This window comes from Corvus moneduloides, chromosome 20, assembly GCF_009650955.1.
Source record: "Corvus moneduloides isolate bCorMon1 chromosome 20, bCorMon1.pri, whole genome shotgun sequence".
NCBI classification, from domain to species: Eukaryota; Metazoa; Chordata; class Aves; order Passeriformes; family Corvidae; genus Corvus; species Corvus moneduloides.
In genome coordinates, this window is record NC_045495.1 from 3,452,214 (window position 1) to 3,473,661 (window position 21,448).

Genomic DNA, 21,448 nt, shown 5'->3' on the forward strand with positions numbered 1-21,448 from the left:
AAATTACTATTACTGATAACCTGCAGCTGATAAATCACCAGTGTCAGTCTCTCAGATTAAAGAATTAAAGATTTCCCTGTGTTCAGTAGGGAAAGGGGAATATTCATTATGAAATCCCTGAAAGAACAGGAGGCCTCTGCTTTAGCTGCATCTGTACAAGAGTTCCATATGGAACCCTAAAAATCTTCTGCTCTGCAGTAGCAAATATCCTTCCTCTGCTTCTGTCCTACAGTGAAAACTTGATTTCACTAAATTCAGAGGCAGAACAAAAGGTGCAGAATTTAACTCTGGGACTTGATTGCTTCTCTAGGCTCAGCAAAACCATCTGGATTTCTCACTTGTTGCTGCCCCAAGGGAAGGTCCAAGCTGCCTGTGCGATCCCCACACCTCAGCCTTAAGGTTCTCCTCTTTCAGGCCCAGGTAGAGCTCTCTGCTGAAGATCATTTCCCCCTGATTTTCCCAGGGATCAGCAGAACAGCTCCGCTTTTTAAGAACAACAGAAAAAGAAACGAAAGGAACAGAACATCAGCTGCTTTCCAGCAACCCCTGGCTCAGACTGCAAGAAGCACCCAGTGCTGTGCTGCCACCAAGCTGTGTCCCGTGTCCACAACCTGAGCTACAGCTGCGGCACTGAGACAGGAAAGCCTGGAGCGCTTTAAGAGTCATTCCACGAGGAGCAACTCCTGGAGGAAGCAGGAGAGCTGCAGCATCTCTGCTAAGCCCTGGGTGGCTCCCGGGAGATGAATAAAACATCCCGCTTGCTCTGCGGGGTGAGGGAATAGCATCACACGTGGAGAAGCAGCGACTCCACTGCAGTGCAGGGCACACCCTGCCCTCGGGAACGGCAGCTGAACGCGGCCCTCGAGTCTACCTGGGGTGGGATATACCTGAAATACACCGTATTTTTAACACACGAGTAAAATACATGAATACATAGAATGTTTGGGTTGGAAGGGACCTAACAGATCATCTATTCCCAACCCCCCTGACATGTGCAGGGATACCTTCTCCCAACCCCAGCAGGTTGCTCAAGGCTTTGTCGAACCTGGCTTTGAACGTTGCCAGGGTTGGGGCAGCCACAGCCTCCCTGGGCAACGCGTGCCGGTGTCCCCCCAGCCTCCCGGTAAAGCGACACACGTTCTGTACCCAGGTCTAGCACACGTGTACACACGTACAGGTGTATCCCACGCACAGGTGTAGCATACAGGTATAAAACCAACGAATTCTGCCATCGCAGCGACGCGTCTCAGAGCGTGCACGGAGCAGCGCGGGCACCGCCCATCCCGGGGGTCCTGGAACGCCACGGGGAGGCTGCCACGGGGGTGTCCCGCACTAGCAGCCGGTGCCAGCACCGCGGGACACCCGGGAGCGGCACCGCGGGACACCCGGGAGCGGCACCTGGGAGCGGCACCGGGAGCGACACCGCGGGACACCCGGGAGCGGCACCTGGGAGCGGCACCGGGAGCGGCACCGGGAGCGGCACCGCGGGACACCCGGGAGCGGCACCTGGGAGCGGCACCGGGATCGGCACCGGGAGCGGCGCCGCGGGACACCCGGGAGCGGCACCGCGGGACACCGGGAGCGGCACCGGGATCGGCACCGGGAGCGGCACCGCGGGACACCGGGATCGGCACCGGGAGCGGCACCGGGAGCGGCACCGCGGGACACCCGGGATCGGCACCTGGGAGCGGCACCGGGAGCGGCACCGGGAGCGGCACCGCGGGACACCCGGGAGCGGCACCTGGGAGCGGCACCGGGAGCGGCACCGGGAGCGGCACCGCGGGACACCCGGGAGCGGCACCATGGGACACCGGGGAGCGGCACCGGGATCGGCACCGGGAGCGGCACCGCGGGACACCCGGGAGCGGCACCATGGGACACCGGGGAGCGGCACCGGGATCGGCACCGGGAGCGGCACCGCGGGACACCCGGGAGCGGCACCGCGGGACACCGGGAGCGGCACCGGGATCGGCACCGGGAGCGGCACCGCGGGACACCCGGGAGCGGCACCGCGGGACACCGGGAGCGGCACCGGGATCGGCACCGGGAGCGGCGCCGCGGGACACCGGGAGCGGCACTGGGATCGGCACCGGGAGCGGCACCGCGGGACACCGGGGAGCGGCACCGGGATCGGCACCGGGAGCGGCACCGGGATCGGCGCCGCGGGACACCGGGGAGCGGCCCCGGGAGCGCGGGGCGGGGGCGGTGGGCGTGGCCTTCCCGCGGCCCCACCCCCGGCGCGGGCGGGGCGCGGCCGCTCTCGCGCGCTCTCGCGATACCCGTTCGAACGGACGGCGGGCGGGCTCCCTCACAGGGCCCGGCCCGCCCGGCCCCGCGATGCCGCTGCAGCCGCGGCTGCTCCGCACCTACTCGCGGCGCGCCGGGTACCTGCGCCCGCTGCCGCCGCCCGACCGATGGATCTCGCCGCCGCAGGACCGCAAGCGCCTCTTCAGCTCGACCTCCGCCGCCTCCAGCGCCGCTTCCAGCGTCCTCTCCGCTTCCAGCGCCCGCTCCAGCCCGTCGGACGACCCCGACTTCTCGCCGCCCGAAAAGCGCCGCCTGCAGCCCGTGGGTAAGCGCCCCGCCTGGGCCAGGCGGCTGCGGGCCCGCAGGAAGGACACGCGGGGGCCGGCCGGGAAGGAGAACCGGGAACCGGCCGAGAAGGAGAACCGGAAGCCGGAGAACCGGGGGCGGGGACAGGAGACCCGGGGCCGGGGGAAGGAGAAGCGGGAACCGGCGGGGAAGAAGAAGAAGTGGAGCCAGGGGAAAGAGCCCGGGCGCCGCAGAGAGGAGCGCCGGGAGTCGCCGCCGTCCCTGTCCTCGCCCTCCCCGTGCCCGTCCCCGCCGCGCGGTTCGCGGCGCCGCCGGCAGGGCCCGCTGTGCGCGGCGCGGCGGCCGCTGCTGTGCAGCACCCCGCAATGGGCCCCGCCGCCCCGCCGCGCCGCCCTCGGGCCGCTCGGCCCGCTCAGCTCCGCCACCGACAGCGCCTCGGGGCTCGGCGACAGCCCCCCGCGCCGCCGCCGCGGCCCGCCCGCGCGGCTCAGCTCGCTGCTGCTCAGCACCACCATCGAGGGCGGCTCGGGGCTGGGGGACTCCCGCTCGCCGCACCGGCTGCCCCGCAGCTCGCCCGAGGGGTGCCCCGGGCAGAGCCCGTCGCTGCTGGATGCTGGGGAGGAGGTGCCTGAATGGTTCCGACCAAAAGGCGCGGCTGGGAGCCGGGAGCCAGAGCTGGGGCTGCGGGGGTCCCGCCGTGTTCTGAGGTCGTCGGTGCGGGGACCCTGCCGGGCACAAGCTCTCCCGTCCCCACAGAAAGCACCAAGCACTCCTCAGGAAGCGCTGGCCCCCATTGAGGGTGAGCCACAGCCCCCTGAGCCGTGTGACAGTGCCACTTGTGAGGAAACCTGTGAGGTTCCAAATCATCTCATGAGGAATTCGGCAAAAAGAAGCTCGAGCTGTCACAGAGACCTAGCCAAGGAGTACCAGCTTGTGCCAGTGGTGGTCCTGGACCCTCTGGAAGTGCCGATGAGGTTGAAAAGCATGGAACTCCACAAACAGGCTGATGCTCAACCTGCCTGCCTGCAGCCAGGCTCTCCCGTGGGCCGCCAAGGAATCTTGGAGAACAAGCACAAAAGGACCAAGGGCCTCCCTGGGGAGGGCAGCACCTGCAGGAAAGCTTGTATCAGTGGCTTCAGTGCCAGCCGCTGGGGCAGGCACACGAGGTTCCGTCCAAAAAGGCACAAGAACAAGAGACAGCAGCAGCCCAATAACTCCCTTTTCAGACTCCAGACAAGGCAAAAACAAGCTCTGAAGGGAGCTGTGGAGATGTCTGCAGATGTCAGAGACAATGACTATTCACTCCTTAATGGCTCTTATTCCTGGGCTAGAGTTCGAGCATCTCTGTCCTTCCATAAAAAGAAGAAAGTGACCACAGATGAGAGTTTCTGCAGCAGCATCCTCTGTAGCCCTTCAGGGAAATCCCAGCTTTCGGGGTACCAAGCCAGCCTGTCTGCTGGGAAAGCTCAGGGCTGCTCCTGGTTTGCTTCCTCCATGGTCCTGCTGGCTCCCAGGGATTCATCCTCTGTCCTGGAGCTGCTGCTTACAGATGCAGAGAAGGTGTTTGGGGAATGCAACCAAGAAGGGCCTATTGCTTTTGAGGAATGCATTCCTTTAGATAAGATGAAAGATTGCAAGAAAATTGGAGAAGGGGTGTTTGGAGAGGTGTTCCAGATTGACAGTGAGAGAGGACCTGTGGCCTTAAAAATAATTCCCATTGAGGGGACTGAAAAAATAAATGGTGAAGCTCAGAAGAGCTTTGGGGAGATTCTGCCTGAGGTAATAATTTCGAAAGAACTCAGTCTTCTGTCTGAGGGCTCTGTGAACAGAACTGTGGGGTTCATCAGCCTGTACACGGTGCACTGTGTCCAAGGGCCCTATCCCAGGTATCTCCTGGAAGCCTGGGACAAATTCCACGAAGAAACAGGATCAGAAAATGACCGACCAGACTTTTTCGGGGCCCAGCAGCTCTTCATGGTCCTGGAGTTTGAATTTGGAGGCAGGGACTTGGAGCGCATGAGGAGCAAGTTCTCCTCGGTGGCATCAGCCAGAAGCATTTTGCACCAGGTCACCGCGTCCCTGGCAGTGGCAGAGCAGGAGCTGCACTTCGAGCACAGGGACCTGCACTGGGGGAACGTGCTGGTCAAAAACACAGACGTGAAAGAACTTCAGTACGTGCTGAATGGGGCAACACACAGCATCCCCACAGCAGGGATCCACGTCAACATCATCGACTACACCCTGTCCCGCCTGGAGAAGGATGGATTGACCGTGTTCTGTGACCTTTCCACAGATGAGGAGCTCTTCCAAGGCACTGGGGACTACCAGTTTGACATCTACAGGCAGATGAAAGAGGAGAACTCCAACAGCTGGACTGACTATCACCCACACAGCAACGTCCTCTGGCTGCACTACTTGGCAGATAAACTTTTGAGAGGCATGAGCTACAAGAAGAAGGCATCAACTCCTGCCCTGAAGAAAATAAAGATGCAGCTCAGCAAGTTCCACAAGGAAGTGCTGACCTTTGAGTCTGCCCATGATGTTCTGCACCACAGCAGCCTCTTCCAGTGAGCAGGGCTCCAAGGGCTAAGCCACTGGTGCTGCCTTTCTCCTCTGCTTTTTGTATGTGTTGGCACAATGAAGTGTTTCGATTGGTTCCCAACGTGTTCAATACGTTATCAAAAATGTCCTTAAAAATCCCCCCCAATGCCTTCTGCTCTGTTTCCATACCTGCTGGTTTTGAGGAGTGTTGGAGGGGAGAGAACAGAGCTGACTGTGGAGGAAGGAGGGGAAAAAAGACTTCTCCAGGCTCAGTTAATGCTCTGAATTTTACATACATTTTCTTACCATTTTAGCTTTAGATTATTAAAAGTTCTTTTCTTACGGTATTGTCTTTCTTACAGATTCTTTTTTTAAAGGTAAAAAGCCTTCAGTTCTGGACAGTGAGGACAAGGATAAATACTGTTGGCTCACTGGAGACAGAGAGGAAAAACCCACCCTTTGATTTAATTTTGGCAAAATTTGTACCTGGAATGAAGGTACAAAATGTGTATATGTGAAGTTGCAGTAAAGGATTTTAAACACACTAATCTGCACTTACCTGTTTCTTTCCCCTCTCCTTAAGGACCAAGGAAGAGGTACCTGATTGTGATAAAAATAAGACAAAGTACCTGTGTTCCTGATTTTTGATGGTTATAATGTTGTGGCCTTGTACTCTGACAGGAACTCAGCACTGAAGCAATTTCTCTGTTTATCTACAGAAGAAAATGCACAAGGTAATAAATGTTCTTTAGCAGATGGACCAGGTGCCTTAAACTGGAACCTCTGCTTACATTAAATCCCAATTCCCTGTTTTCAAGAAGTCCTTTGCTAACATTCATGTTAAAGAAACTGGGCTAAAGAGAACAATAAATCAAACTAAAGTGAAAAGTGAATTAAATTACAATCCAGTGACACGGATGCATTAAGAAATTAAGAGGCAGCATCATCAAATTCATGATGACTGGAATGTTGTCCAGGCAGTCTAATAAATAAATGTTGTATGTGTCCATCTCAAAGATGCCTCTTTGACTCTCTCTTGAAGTCTCCTTTTTACAAACCCAGCAAGGAGACCCTGGGATGGTTTTATTGTTCTGCCTTCCAGACACTGCAGAAAGTGACCTGACAATCTGCAGTGCTTCAAATTATGAAGATGGAAATTGTGCTGGAATGTTCCCAGGCATCCTCTCAACCCTTTTTTATTTCCCCTCTAATTGAATAAAGTAATGCACTGTAATTGAATAGTCTTAAAACCCTGTAAGGCCTGCAGTGAATGCTTATCTGACATCAAGGAGTGTTCCTCAGTCACAATGGTGCTAATTTCATTTCTGTTTTGAAAGAAAAAAAAAAAAGGATGGATGAAACCACGTTATTTTTTGCCTGCCTTGGTCCTTTGTTTCTTTGCTTTGAGAAGTGAATTTTGGCTGTACAGGAGGGATGGGACAGTGGCAGGAATTAATGCCAGGAGAGGTGACAGCCCCCAGGGGGACTCGGTGCAGTGATGTTGGAGATTCTGAAAGCTGAAACCTTGGAATGTTTCCCTGCAAACTAATTTGCTGGTTTGTGAACAGGTAGTAATTTTCATCAATCAAAATTTAAAGCTTCTACCCCCACCAAAACTGGACATTAAATTCATATAGAAACCTTTGCTTTAAACTGTGCTTGCAAAGAAGTGCAGCTGCCAGAGCTGAGCCCTCATTTCCTTTTTTAAAGATGCTCTCTGATTAAAAAAAAACTTAGAAAAAAATAACATGTACTAATCAGCCCTCATAAATTTTAATGGGAGGATGGTGACATAAAAGGAATTGGAATAGTAAATTTCCCCTAATCAAGTAAAATGCCCTGAACATGTTTTCATCTGAGTGAAAGCTTTACTTGGAACAGAGCTGGATGAAATATTTTAAGGATCTGCTCTCCCTGCTAAGGAAAGAGGATGCCAGAACCCAGTTTCCCCTTTCAGAAAACACAAGTTTTTTAATACACACCACACTGAAATTAGAGCCTTAAAGGGTGCTCCATCTTTTACTGAAATAAGGAAGTCTAGAATTATCCTAAGGGAGGGAAAGATTTTTCACATGGATCCAAAGGCTTTAGGAGGCTGAAAAGAACAAGCCTAGTTTTGTGTAATTGGTAAATCAGGTGGATTCCAGGTAGGAATTCTGGTGTTTCCAGGTCAAAGTGGATTTTACAGTGAAGACAGCAACACTTGGTGATATTAACAGTGAGTGCAGATGTATTTTGGAATATTCTTTCATCTAAGTGCCAAATCTCTGAAAATTTTGCCTATTTTAATGGGAAAGACAGATAAAATACAGATTACTCTGTGAATACTCTGTAACTTACCAGGATGCTGTTAAAAAATGTATTTTTTGCTGATTCTGTTCTGGAAAATGAGACATTAATTGCAGGAATATGAAAATTCTCTCTTGCCTTGAGAAGCTGCACCCCAGCCCTGAGCTGAATGAGAAGGAAGAGCAGCTCTGGCCTCGATGTAGAGAGAGAGGATGAAAAGCAGCTACTCAGAGTATCATTCACAGGCAGGAAAAAAAGGAAAATAGTAATTTCTGCCCAAATCTGCAGTTCCAGACTGCAGCAGTTAATGGTGCTGGTTGGCCACAGCACCCAGCACAAGAGGAGGCTGCCAAGGGAACAGGAATTCTCCTTAGAGCTGAATAAAAACAGACTGGGAAATTCAACTCAGCCTGGGACTGCTCCCATAAAACAAATTAGGTACAAATAGCCCAATAAAAGCTTGGGAGTCTTAAATCAGATAAATCCAGTATTTAGGCTCTCCTCCTAACAAGGGAAATGCTCCCTCCCTTCCCTGGAGCTTGTTGCAAGGTTTGTTTAGGTAGTAAATTACTGGTGGCTCTGCTGGTTTCCTCTCAGCAGTTTGCTGAGAGCTGTGGGGCTGTTCTACAACTTCACCTGGATTGGCATCTTCATAAAATGTAGATTTTTGGGGTAGTTCAGGCCCAGAGTTGTTACACAGAGTCATCTCCACTGCCTGTCAGTGACACATTCATGGTCACTTCAGTGTGGCCCCCACTGATTCCTTCCTAGGAGCAGACAGAAAAAGGGGTTTTATTTCATGAGAAGCCTGGAGCATCCCTGTTCTTGGAATTTGCAGGAATTGCTCTCTCCAAATGCTCTCACACACAGGATAATGCAACAGCCCAATTAATTGTTCAATATTCTTCAGGGTGTGTAGGAAAAGGTTCCTTTTCAGTATCAAAGGCAGAGCCCTCCATGCTTTATGTAACATTTTATCATTCAAGGTTGATTTTAAGCACGGTTCCCCTTGATCAGCTCCTCAGCCAAGGTGCAGGGTGGATTTTCACAATGAAGTGATGCCTTCTGTTAGATGTGAACTGAGCAGCTCTTTGCTGCAGTGCTGTGCTGTTCATCTGTTCCTAATGAAATGCCAGAATTGGGATTTTTAGGATGATTATTGTTGTTTAAACCTCGGTCTGTGCTCTGGGATTTCCTGCGACAGCCACTGAGATAAAGCACTGTATGAATGGGATGGTATGGAAAGGATGAACTGCAGGGAAAGTCAAAGAACACCACTGAGGGTTTGAAGAAAACACCTTATGCACAAAGATGATGTTTTATATGAGCTCCAAATGCAAAATCTGGGAGTCCAACTCCTCTGACTCACTGAATCTGACTGTCAAAGGCAAAGGAGCAGTGCAGATGGTCTTGTGGCTGCAGCCCTTGTGAGGGCACTGAAAGCAAACACAGATCAAGTCAGATTAAACAGTCCTCATTTTCCTAAGGTAGCAGATTCAGAATGTCTTCACATGCACACAAACAAAATTGCCAAGATCTCAATGGGCAATTAAAACTAAAAGACCCTCTAGTGATGAGTTCAGCTCCCAGGAAAAGGTTTATAAGCAACAACATTAAAAAAATCTTCCCTGGGGACAAGGTCTTGGTAAAGAAACTCCAGTTGTTTACCCCAGATTGCCACAGGGCAAGAATATTAATTATTTTTTTCCCAGTTATGACAAGTTTTCCTTGAATAAACATGTTCACATGCTGTGCCAGCTGAGGGGCACAGCTTTGTAGAGATGAGATTTCTTCCTTTTTCTACTCAGCAATAAATATCTCCTGTCTGTGGCTGATGTTTCTGGAGAAGTTCAATAATAATTAACAATTAGGTGTGAGGTACTAAGCAATGCTGACCAACACTCCAGAATCTCATGAATTATTCTTAGGAAATAAATGTACAACAACATCAGAATCCCTGAGGGCACTGCAGCCACAGTCATTAGTGTTCATTACTGCTCAGGGCTGAATGTTGTCCCCACTTCTGTGTCCTCTGCTTTATAAACACCTAATTAAATATTTAAATCGTGGTAAAGACTCATAATTGCTACTAAAGCAGCAACACATTTCAACTTGACCAGAATTCCCATTTTTTACCTTGCTGAGATGCTGGTAATGCTCAGATTGTATTGAAACACAATTTCACTGCAACAAGGCTGTTATTTTGGAAAATCAGGATTCTCTCAGGGTGGAATCTCGTGCTGGTGAGACAGGGGACAGCTGGTCTTGAGTTAGTCAGTGCAGAGCAGATAAGGAACAGAATCAAATATAAATTTTGGAGCTGAAATATTACAGAAAAAACGGTTTAAGGAAGCCTGGCAGCAAGAACAAGAACTGCTCAGTGTTTCCATGGTGTGTCACCTGGACCAGGCTGGCCTATTTACAGAAGTTCCAGTTTCTGCTGGGAATGTTCAGAACACACAAAATCCCAAGAGCCTGAAGGAGCAGACAGCCAAAATACACCAATATGGGCAGAGCTTCGGGATTTAACATGGTATTTATGTTTCCATTAGATAAACACGTTATCTAGCGGCTCCAATTCTTTATCTAGAATTTGTTTTCAAATCCAAAATGCAAGGAGAAAATCAAATCCATCTGCCCTGCCTCTGTCTTTGTGAACTCCACGGGTCACTCAGCTGCCATGAGTCTGATTGAAAAAGAGGGACAGTATGTAAATAAATTATTTTTTATATAAATAATCTAAATTATCAGTGCTGAACTGCAGACATCAAGGTCTTCTCAGACCTTCATCTGTGTTAATTCATGTTCACTATCTCATGCTTGTTCAAATCTTTAGACATATGTCTCGGTTTTGAAAGACAGGTGTCTGCTAAGGAAGGCAGAGGCCCCCCTTGAAGTGGCAGATATAACCCCTTTTCCCTCCAAGTTATTATATTTTGAAATCAAGAGCCTTTAGGCGAAGATGTGGGAAATAGGAATAACAGTTCTTTACTATATATATATATATGTATATAACCAGTCAAACAAAACAACAACAACTATGGCAGTAACAGCAATCACAAACCCAGTGCCAGCCTTCTCGGCTGTCAGGCTATTTCCCCTCGGGTGCAGTTCCGCTCGCAGCCGGCAGGGGCGCTGGCGGCTCCCGGTGAGCAGGGCAGGTGCGATGGTTCCCCCGCGGCTGCAGGGGGCGCTCCGGAGCGAGCTCGGGACACACGCGGCACCGGTGCTCCGGGGATCCCGGGAAGGGATGGGACAAAGGCTTCACAAACCGCTGGGCAGCCGATCCCGGACTCTCAGGAACAGCAGGCTGGAATGGCAGGGACGAACGCAAATCCCGGGTGGCAGACGAGATGTATCCAGATGGGAAAAACCCACGGAGGCCCAGGCAGGCAGGGCGAGCAGGGCTACAGCGTAGCGAAAGCTCGAAGCAGCAGCGGAGCAGGGCAGCCGCAGCTCGGTCTCCAGCAGGGCAGGGAAAACGGCTTTTGGGGTCCCGGCGTTGTTTCCAGCAGGAAGAAAGAACGGCCAAAAAGAAAGAAGCAGCAGCTCCTTTCTCTGCAGCTTCTCTCTCCGGACGTTCAGAGCGAACTGAACTCACACCCAGGTGTAGACAAAGGAGTAGCCAGGTCCGCCCCACTCCCCTTTTGTCTTTCTTAAGTACAGCTATTTGTCCCCTAGCAACATGCATATGGGAGAAAATTCCTTTAACAGAGAAAAAAAAAAACAGACTAAACTAAAACCCCAACATTATCCACCCCGAATTTTTTCCCATACTAACATGTTACATGAAACTTAACTTTTTTAACCATATAAATCTATGCATTACCCAAATTATATACAAATATACATGCTGATACTGATACAAGTACAGAGCCATGGGTAGTTCACCCTAAAACAAGGTCCCCTTGAGGTAAGCATCGGGTCTCTCCATCCTTTTGCATCACCCACCAGGTGCAACCTGGTCCCTGAGCAAAAACAACCCCACGGATGGGTTTGTCTTTGCTCAAGGCAGACTTTACCCAAACAGTTTTTCCAAGCATACCTCTCATGTGCACCACTGGAACCTTATCCCCGTCTGTTGTTTGTAGGGGTTCAGATTGGGCAGGGCCTGCTCGGCTGGTGGAACCTCGAGTGTTAACTAACCAGGTGGCTCTTGCTAAATGCATCTCCCAGTTTTTGAAAGTCCCCCCACCCAGTGCCTTCAAGGTGGTTTTAAGCAGTCCATTACACCGCTCAACCTTCCCAGCTGCTGGTGCATGGTAAGGGATGTGGTACACCCACTCTATGCCATGTTCTCTAGCCCAGGTGTTTATAAGGCTGTTCTTGAAATGAGTCCCATTGTCAGACTCGATTCTCTCAGGGGTGCCATGCCTCCAAAGGACTTGCTTTTCCAGGCCCAGGATGGTGTTCCGGGCAGTAGCGTGAGGCACAGGGTAGGTCTCCAGCCACCCAGTGGTGGCTTCTACCATTGTGAGCACATAGCGCTTGCCTTGGCGGGTTTGAGGCAGTGTGATGTAATCAATCTGCCAGGCCTCCCCATACTTGTATTTGGACCATCGCCCGCCATACCACAGAGGCTTCACCCGCTTGGCCTGCTTGATCGCAGCGCATGTCTCACAATCATGGATAACCTGGGAGATACTGTCCATGGTTAGATCCACCCCTCGGTCTCGTGCCCACTTATAGGTGGCATCTCTGCCCTGATGACCTGAGGCATCATGGGCCCATCGAGCTAGGAACAGTTCTCCTTTATGTTGCCAATCCAAGTCTATCTGGGACACCTCTATTTTCGCAGCCTGATCTACCTGTTTGTTGTTACGATGTTCTTCATTAGCCCGGCTCTTGGGGATGTGAGCATCTACATGACGGACCTTCACGGATAGCTTCTCTACCCGAGTGGCAATGTCTTTCCACTCTTCAGCAGCCCAGATTGGTTTTCCTCTGCGCTGCCAGTTTGCCTTATTCCACCTTTCCAGCCAACCCCACAGAGCATTGGCTACCATCCATGAATCAGTGTAGAGGTAGAGCTTTGGCCACTTCTCTCTTTCAGCTATGTCCAGAGCTAATTGGACAGCTTTGAGCTCAGCAAATTGGCTCGATCCACCTTCTCCTTCAGTAGCCTGTGCAACTTGTCGTGTGGGGCTCCATACAGCGGCTTTCCATTTCCGGCTAGCGCCTACAATTCGGCAGGAACCATCAGTGAAGAGGGCGTATTGTCTTTCACTCTCTGGTAGCTCATTATATGGTGGGGCTTCTTCGGCACGTGTCACCTGCTCCTCTTCTTCTTCAGAAGATAACCCAAAAGTCTCACCTTCCGGCCAGTTCGTAATTATTTCCAAGATCCCAGGGCGACTTGGGTTTCCAATTCGGGCGCGCTGCGTGATGAGGGCAATCCATTTGCTCCAAGTAGCGTCGGTGGCGTGATGCGTGGAGGGAATCTTTCCTTTGAACATCCACCCCAGCACCGGTAGTCGGGGTGCCAGGAGGAGTTGTGCCTCTGTGCCGATTACTTCTGAGGCAGCCTGGACTCCTTCATAAGCTGCCAGGATTTCCTTCTCTGTGGGAGTGTAGTTGGCTTCAGATCCTCTGTAGCTTCGGCTCCAGAATCCCAGTGGTCGGCCCCGAGTCTCACCAGGCACCTTCTGCCAGAGGCTCCAGGACAGACCCTTGTTCCCGGCTGCAGAGTAGAGCACGTTCTTCACCTCTGGTCCTGTCCTGACTGGGCCAAGGGCTACGGCGTGAGCAATTTCCTGTTTGATCTGGGCGAAGGCCTGCTGCTGTTCAGGGCCCCAGTGGAAATCATTCTTCTTGCGGGTAACCAGGTAGAGAGGACTCACGATCTGGCTGTACTCGGGAATGTGCATCCTCCAGAAACCTATAGCACCTAGGAAAGCTTGTGTTTCCTTCTTGTTGGTCGGCGGAGACATTGCTGTGATCTTATTGATGACCTCAATGGGAATCTGACGTCGTCCATCTTGCCACTTTACTCCCAGGAACTGGATCTCTCGGGCAGGTCCCTTGACCTTGCTCTTCTTGATGGCAAAACCAGCTTGCAGGAGAATTTGAATTATTCTCTCTCCTTTCTCAAACACTTCGGTTGCGGTGTTCCCCCACACAATGATGTCATCAATGTACTGCAGATGTTCTGGAGCCTCACCCTTTTCTAGTGCAGTCTGGATCAGTCCATGACAGATGGTGGGACTGTGCTTCCACCCCTGGGGCAGTCGATTCCAGGTGTACTGCACGCCCCTCCAGGTGAAGGCAAACTGAGGCCTGCACTCTGCTGCCAGAGGAATGGAGAAAAATGCATTGGCAATGTCAATAGTGGCGTACCACTTTGCTGCTTTGGACTCCAGCTCGTACTGGAGCTCCAACATGTCTGGCACGGCAGCGCTCAACGGTGGAGTCACTTCATTCAGGGCACGATAGTCCACAGTCAATCTCCATTCCCCGTCAGACTTGCGCACAGGCCAGATGGGGCTGTTGAAGGGTGAGTGGGTCTTGCTGACCACCCCTTGACTCTCCAGCTCACGGATCATCTTGTGGATGGGGATCACAGCATCTCGATTTGTCCGATACTGCCGGCGGTGCACTGTCGAGGTGGCAATTGGCACTCGTTGCTCTTCCACTTTCAGGAGCCCAACTGCAGAAGGATTCTCAGATAGTCCAGGCAGGGTGTTCAATTGCCTAATGCCCTCTGCCTCCACAGCAGCAATCCCAAATGCCCACCTGAGTCCTTTTGGGTCTTTGTAGTAGCCATTCCGGAGGAAGTCTATGCCCAGAATACACGGGGCCTCTGGGCCGGTCACAATCGGATGCTTTTGCCACTCCTTCCCAGTCAGGCTCACCTCAGCTTCCAAAAGGGTCAACTGCTGTGATCCCCCGGTCACCCCAGCAATGGATACAGGTTCTGCCCCCACATGTCCCGATGGCATTAAAGTACACTGTGCTCCAGTATCAACCAATGCATCATATTTTTGTGGCTCTGATGTGCCAGGCCATCGGATCCACACCGTCCAGAAAACTCGGTTCTCCCGTGCCTCTTCCTGGCTAGAGGCAGGGCCCCTCTAGCCCTGGTTATCATTCTTTCCCTGGGCGTACATGCTCGAGGTACCTTCAAGGGGATCCGACATATCATCCTCCCTTCTGTAGTGCCTGGCAGCTCGGTCACGGGAGGCTGAGGCTACCTTCACCTTAGCGGAACCCCCTCGGTTAGTGCCTCCCTCCTTGAGTTCACGCACCCGCGCTGCCAGGGCAGAGGTGGGTTTCCCATCCCACCTTCTCATGTCTTCCCCATGCTCACACAGGAAAAACCACAGCTCAGCTCGTGGGGTGTACCCTCTCTCTCTCGCAGGGGGACGACGGGCTCTGACTTGGGGGCCTGTGACTCGCACTGGTGCCACGCTGACCCTCCTCATCTCCTCCCTCATCTCCTCCCTCATCTCCTCCCTCATCTCCTTCATCTCCTCTTTGAGGTCCTGGACCACAGCAGAGACATGAGCTTTTAGCGGGCCATTGATCATGCTGTCATAATGCCTGAGCCTGTTGGCAACAGAGCCCACTGTTTCTCGGGTATTGTCAGCATCAATCGTTGCAATGAAGGTGGTGTATTGTGATGGCCCTAGCCTTGCCAGGTTCCACATCATCTGTCCTGTGCACCTGACCTTATCGGGGTCATTATCATGCTGTCCATCCTTCCCAAAGAGTACCTCTAATATTGCCACCTCTCTTAGCTGTTGGATCCCTTGCTCGAGTGTCTTCCACTGCATTCTATGATGATACTCCTGCATTCTTTCTTTGTGAATGAACCTTTCTCTCACACTCATTAAGAGCCGCTCCCAAAGAGAGAGAGGCCCTGGCTCCCTCACAAATATCTGGTCCACACCTGGGTCCTGGGTCAACGATCCCAGATACCTTGCCTCACCACTATCCAGTTGCACACTTGTGCCCATAAGGTCCCAAACCCGAAGCAGCCAGGTGGTATAAGGCTCACGCCCCCTTCGCACAATGTCGTTTCGCATAGCACGGAGACTGTCGTGCGACAGGGACTCAGTGATGACTTCTGGCTCTGGCTCTCCTGCTGGTTGTGAGGGCCCTGGTTGCCCATCATCATTGACTGGTCGTACTGATTTGGTCTTATACTTCCTCCTTTGCACAGGGGCGACTGCTGCTGGCTGTGGTTGTCCTTGTGGTTCAGCTGAAGCCTGGACGGTTGTAACATCCGTGGGTTCCACTGCTGCACCATCGGACTCACCCTCTTTGGGGCAGGGAGAGGGTTTTTCACTAGCTGAGGAGGTGTATTCCCTTAGCAATTGGCATATCTCCTGGCGCACCTGGCCCATCTCCTGGCACATCTCCTTGCGCACCTGGCCCATCTCCTGGCACATCTCCTTGCGCACCTGGCCCATCTCCTGGCATATCTCCTGGCGCACCTGACCCATCTCCTGGCATATCCCCTGGCGCACCTGACCCATCTCTTGGCACATCTCCTGCATCCCTTTTGCCAGTACCCCCACCCAGTTTGGGTAGTCCATTTCTGAGGTGGACTGTTGGGCAGTATCAGTCTGTGGGGCGGGATCTCTAGTGTCTGGGGCTGTGGCAGGCTCTGGCTCTGGGGTAGGATCTCTAGTGTCTGGGGCCGTGTCAGGCTCTGGGGCAGGATCAGGCTCTGGGGTAGGAACTCTACTCTCTGGGGCCATGTCAGGTTCTGGGGCAGGATCAGGCTCTGGGGTAGGATCTCTAGTCTCTGGGGCTGGTGTCCGGGTAGATATCCAAGCCAATCTCAACTTATCCTTGAATGCTAAATAGAGTAGGCCTATCAGCAGCAGATGGTTAGTATTCAGAGGGAATTTAAACCCTTCGAAAATTGATGGGGTGGGCCCAAAGAACTGGTTGAGGGGTTGGGGGAAAACTTCCCCTGGTGTCATTTCCTCACAGAAGGTACCATTTTTAACATAACCCCAAAAACATGTGCTCAGTGTGTGATAGCTGTTTATCCATGTGCCCACATTCCGGAGGAAGTTAAAAACCCATGAATTCCTCACCTTCTCGACCCATAACACAAGCTGGATAACAGCAATGGTAGCCTTAGTCAGAGGACCCATATTCAAGTAAGGAGCTGCAAAGGGGAAGAATATAGCCACGGCCACATGCCACCCGAACCAGGGTAAACTAGACCACATAGTGCTGCCTAACAAGGTTCCAATATCCAGCACACAAAATAAAGTTATCCAGGAACTGTTATTCCTTTTTCACCTCTATCTCTTAATGCCCTTATGCCCCACGTTGGGCGCCAAGATCTGTCTCGGTTTTGAAAGACAGGTGTCTGCTAAGGAAGGCAGAGGCCCCCCTTGAAGTGGCAGATATAACCCCTTTTCCCTCCAAGTTATTATATTTTGAAATCAAGAGCCTTTAGGCGAAGATGTGGGAAATAGGAATAACAGTTCTTTACTATATATATATATATGTATATAACCAGTCAAACAAAACAACAACAACTATGGCAGTAACAGCAATCACAAACCCAGTGCCAGCCTTCTCGGCTGTCAGGCTATTTCCCCTCGGGTGCAGTTCCGCTCGCAGCCGGCAGGGGCGCTGGCGGCTCCCGGTGAGCAGGGCAGGTGCGATGGTTCCCCCGCGGCTGCAGGGGGCGCTCCGGAGCGAGCTCGGGACACACGCGGCACCGGTGCTCCGGGGATCCCGGGAAGGGATGGGACAAAGGCTTCACAAACCGCTGGGCAGCCGATCCCGGACTCTCAGGAACAGCAGGCTGGAATGGCAGGGACGAACGCAAATCCCGGGTGGCAGACGAGATGTATCCAGATGGGAAAAACCCACGGAGGCCCAGGCAGGCAGGGCGAGCAGGGCTACAGCGTAGCGAAAGCTCGAAGCAGCAGCGGGGCAGGGCAGCCGCAGCTCGGTCTCCAGCAGGGCAGGGAAAGCGGCTTTTGGGGTCCCGGCGTTGTTTCCAGCAGGAAGAAAGAACGGCCAAAAAGAAAGAAGCAGCAGCTCCTTTCTCTGCAGCTTCTCTCTCCGGACGTTCAGAGCGAACTGAACTCACACCCAGGTGTAGACAAAGGAGTAGCCAGGTCCGCCCCACTCCCCTTTTGTCTTTCTTAAGTACAGCTATTTGTCCCCTAGCAACATGCATATGGGAGAAAATTCCTTTAACAGAGAAAAAAAAAAAACAGACTAAACTAAAACCCCAACAACATACAAGGCAAAACCCTTTGTAGCTTGGACTGAAGGGTTTATATTTTAGATAATTTCTATCACTGGGAAAGATTTTTTTTTATGTCCCTCTCATTCTGAATTAAAAATAGAATAATGACACATTGCATGGAACACAGATTCTATATTTGTCTTTGAAGCATTTCCCCAGCACACTAAAAAACACCATTTATTACCTACCAAAGCACGATCACATTCTCCAGAGATCCTGCAATGTCCTGGAGACCATCAGGGAAATCAAAGATTGTCCCAAGGAGAGGTCACCTGCACATTGAAGTGGCTTTTCAAGGTGAATGAACCAGCCTAGAAAACATCAGAGAAGGATTTATAGCAAATGTAGCACAAGTAGCTCTTGCATTTAAAAGAAATCTTACTGCACAGCCTTTTCTTAAATCAGCCACTGAGGGGGTTCCCAGCGTGCTCCAGAGCAGGATCCATCCCTGTCCTCGCCCTGTGACAGGAATAAGCCACGAGAGGGTGCCCGTTGTGTGAATCCCGATGTGCCCAGGCTGTTGCTTTCTGCTCCCAACCACCCCGAGCAAATTCCAGCAGCGCACCAAAGGCTTTCCTGCTGGGCTGTCCAAAATGCCACAATTAACTTTTATCCTGGATATTGTGTAGGGCCACAAAACGCTTGTTTTCTGCATGGCCCCAGGAGCAAAGTTTTAGCAGGTCCCCAAGCACGTTTGTGTTGCACAGAAGTGCCTGGCAGGGCAAGGGCTGCACCAACAAATTCCTGCACACAGGTAAAAATCAGGATTTTACCACGCTGGGATGACAGCGCACCTTAGGGACAGAATAACTTTCTTTCTTTATTTCTCTCTTATTTTCTAATGCCTAAGCCAGGAGCTCTGGCTGCAGCCTGCAGTCCTCTACCATACAGGGAGAGCACATCCAGCAGGGAGCCCAAAGCAGGAATGTTTTATTTGTCACTGCTTAGGCACGGTTGGAAAATCCCCAGCACGGAGTGTTTACGCTGCCAGTGTTTTCACCTCTGTCTCCAGGCAATGGACGTAAACCCTTCTTCCCTCAACCAGCATCAAACAGAGCTCCAGCAAGGAGAGCATCTGTCAGCCCATCAGGCTTCACATCCATGGGCAGAGCTCAGATCCCAAATAAGACCCAACCTGTGCTCCAGAAAGAGACAAGCAGCCCTTTCACTGGAATTCTCTATATATAGCTTTGCAGAATTAGTGTCCTTTGCAGCAGTAAGGGCAATTTTTAGAACAAAACATCACATATCTACTTATATGTGGATCGTTTCCTATTATTTATTTTCTTCCAGCCATCCTCAGGGACAGACCCTGTAACCAGTTTAGCAGCAGCAAAATCATTATTCAACAGTCTGACAGCGGAAAAAGGAATAGCACAGCTGGTGCCCTCCCTCCCTGTGACCCCTGAGAAGGGAACAGAAATACAGCACAGCCCAGTTAGGTGAATCTTTTCCCAGTCTTTTTTCCAAATTTCATGATTCTTTCCAATGCACTTCCTGCAGAGGTAACACACTGCAAGCTGGAAGGGATGAGCAGAGGGAAATTGCTCTGGCACTCTGCAAATTCATTCTTGTCCTGATGGACCAAGGTTTTAATCCAGAGGTCTCCAAAAGAGCAGAATTCTTTTTTTCTGCAATGATGGAGTCCCTGAGTTGTGTGTTGGAGATGTGAACGCCAGCAAAACCAACACTGTCAACTGGGGATAGCTCTTCTGCCCAGTGAAATAGAGACATGGCTCTCCTTGGCCAGAAAACCTGAATCTTCCAAGAATTCTCAGAAAAGATTGCAACAAATCCCATGGGCACTTTCCAGCTACCTCCAACTCTCTTCCTCTTTGTGTTTAACATTTGACAACCATCCTCGCAGTCCAGAAATGCTGTAACACTCCACATGCCACAAATCTCAACTGAAAAAAAAGGATTATGGCAAAAGACAAAGCAAAAAAAAAAAAAAAAACAACCCTCTTGCACTCAGATTTAGTAACAGTTCTGTCCCACCCCCAAGGCAGCCACAGGTCACATCTTTCTGACCCTTTGCCTTGTCCTGTCTGGCCCAGGTTTGGGGTTTTTTGTGCTGCAGAAGCAGATGTGAGGTTGCAAAGTGGAAGTTTTCTTCTAAAATGTTTTTTTTTTTTCTCCCCCATTTTTTTTTTGTTTTTGTCTCAGAGCAAGAAATGAAATTTCTTGAACACAGCAAAGCCCAAAAGTAAGAGCCAGCCCCAGGAAGAGTCCAGCTGCAAAATCCACCAGCTGCAGCCCTTCAGCCCCAGCCCTGGGCAGATCCTGGGACTTACAGAAAGCATCTGGTCTTTGTCGGGGCCCTGGGGCTGTCACATTTCAAAGGCTCCCTCTGCGAGCTCCAGAGGCAATGGAAAGTATGTTCAGTTGCAAGTGGGGTCACAGGGAGATGAAGAGAGAGGGAATCAGCTCATGGATACAGCTGCCCATGCTGGCTCCAGCTTCAGAGCAGGCTTTGGAAAAACAGGGGGGGAAAAACCCCAAAACATGCAAAGCATCTGAGGAACAAGGAAGGCTTGGTTCCACCTCTGCCCCTGAGGAAAATAGGGAATTGGGAACCACACACTCCAGACATGGAGTGCCTTTTAGGGAACTTGCACAGATGAGCTGTGAGAGAGCTCTGTGAGGTGGGAAGACCTCGAAGCCTATACAGAAAAATCCCCGTTTTTCCAGAGCACATCAAAGAGCTGGACAACAGCCTCTGAGCAACTGGACATGTCCATTTGTGCAGGGGCCTGTCCCTTCCTGCTGCTCTGTCCTTCATCCATGAGACTGCTGGGCTGTGGTGTGACTGGGAAGCTCTGGGAATGCCAAAGCCCTGCTTCGCAGCAGAACATTTTTGATGCAGATCAAAAGATAAACAAGCACTGCCAAGCTTAAAAAGAGAAGCAGGTTCAAGGAATAGCTGAAGAGGAAGCTGATGCTGAAAGCTGTCAGTGCCCACAGCTTCCCCAAACTACCAGCAAGGCCTTTTATTTTGACTCCAGACAGGGATGGCAGATTTGATCCTGCATTTCTTTAGAATCTCCAGGAGTCCCTACCACAGCACAGCACCAAGCACAGTGATAGATTTATCATATGCCAGATGAGCCTTCCGTGCAATAGGAGCACCTTGCCAACTGTTGGGAACACTTAGGACAAAGCCATAGATGGAAAAAGCAGCTGAAGGCTTCACAAAGCAAGAAAACAACAGAAGCTGGAGCAAGAAAAGTCAGTTCCCACTCAGAGTCCCAATGCAGTGAGGCTGGAGGGGGAATTGCCCAGCACCAGGGGAAGAACCCATTGAAGTGTAGGGAATAAGTTTTAAAACCAATTTTTTGCTGCCAGTCACGTGCATACAGTGAAGATTGAGATGGTCTCTGAAAGCAAAACCTCCAAGCCTCACTCCCTCAGAGCGGAATTGAGACAGAGACCTCAGGTTGCACAGCTTGTCTCACTGAAGGAAAGGTGCTGCCAACCCTTGTGGTCTGCAGCTTTCCTGGGATTGTCACCAAGCTTTCCCTGGGCTGGAAGGTGCATCCAGTGCAGCATCAGCAGCTCCATGCTCAGGGGTGGCTGCACAAACAGACACGAGGCCATGAAAAACAAGAGTTAACTCCCACAGCAGTAATCAGACCTTATAGTCCCTAGTAACACCTTCTCTCCCTTTCTGAGAAGGGCTGAAGCTCTGAAAATATATCCCAAGATGAACATTTTCAATTAAGTACACTTGCTGTATTGTTACAGAAATATTACAAGTTATTACTGTTAAATAGAGTGAAAAGTGAGACAGCTCATTTTTATCTTTTCCACAGTGTTTACAGCGGGCTGCACCTCCTGCCT

General features: G+C 51.4%; 1 protein-coding gene across 1 annotated transcript; it reads left to right on the plus strand.

Moving 5' to 3' along the window:
* The first annotated feature begins 2,302 nt into the window (after window positions 1–2,302).
* Window positions 2,303–6,463, plus strand: HASPIN (histone H3 associated protein kinase). Its single transcript, XM_032129986.1, has one exon. The coding sequence runs from the start codon at window positions 2,338–2,340 to the stop codon at window positions 5,122–5,124; it is 2,787 nt and encodes a 928-aa protein (XP_031985877.1). The 5' UTR covers window positions 2,303–2,337; the 3' UTR covers window positions 5,125–6,463.
* The last annotated feature ends 14,985 nt before the right edge of the window (window positions 6,464–21,448 follow it).

Excerpts from the sequence above, each read along its gene's own strand:
- HASPIN (XM_032129986.1), top strand. The coding sequence starts at position 2,338 with ATGCCGCTGCAGCCGCGGCTGCTCCGCACCTACTCGCGGCGCGCCGGG.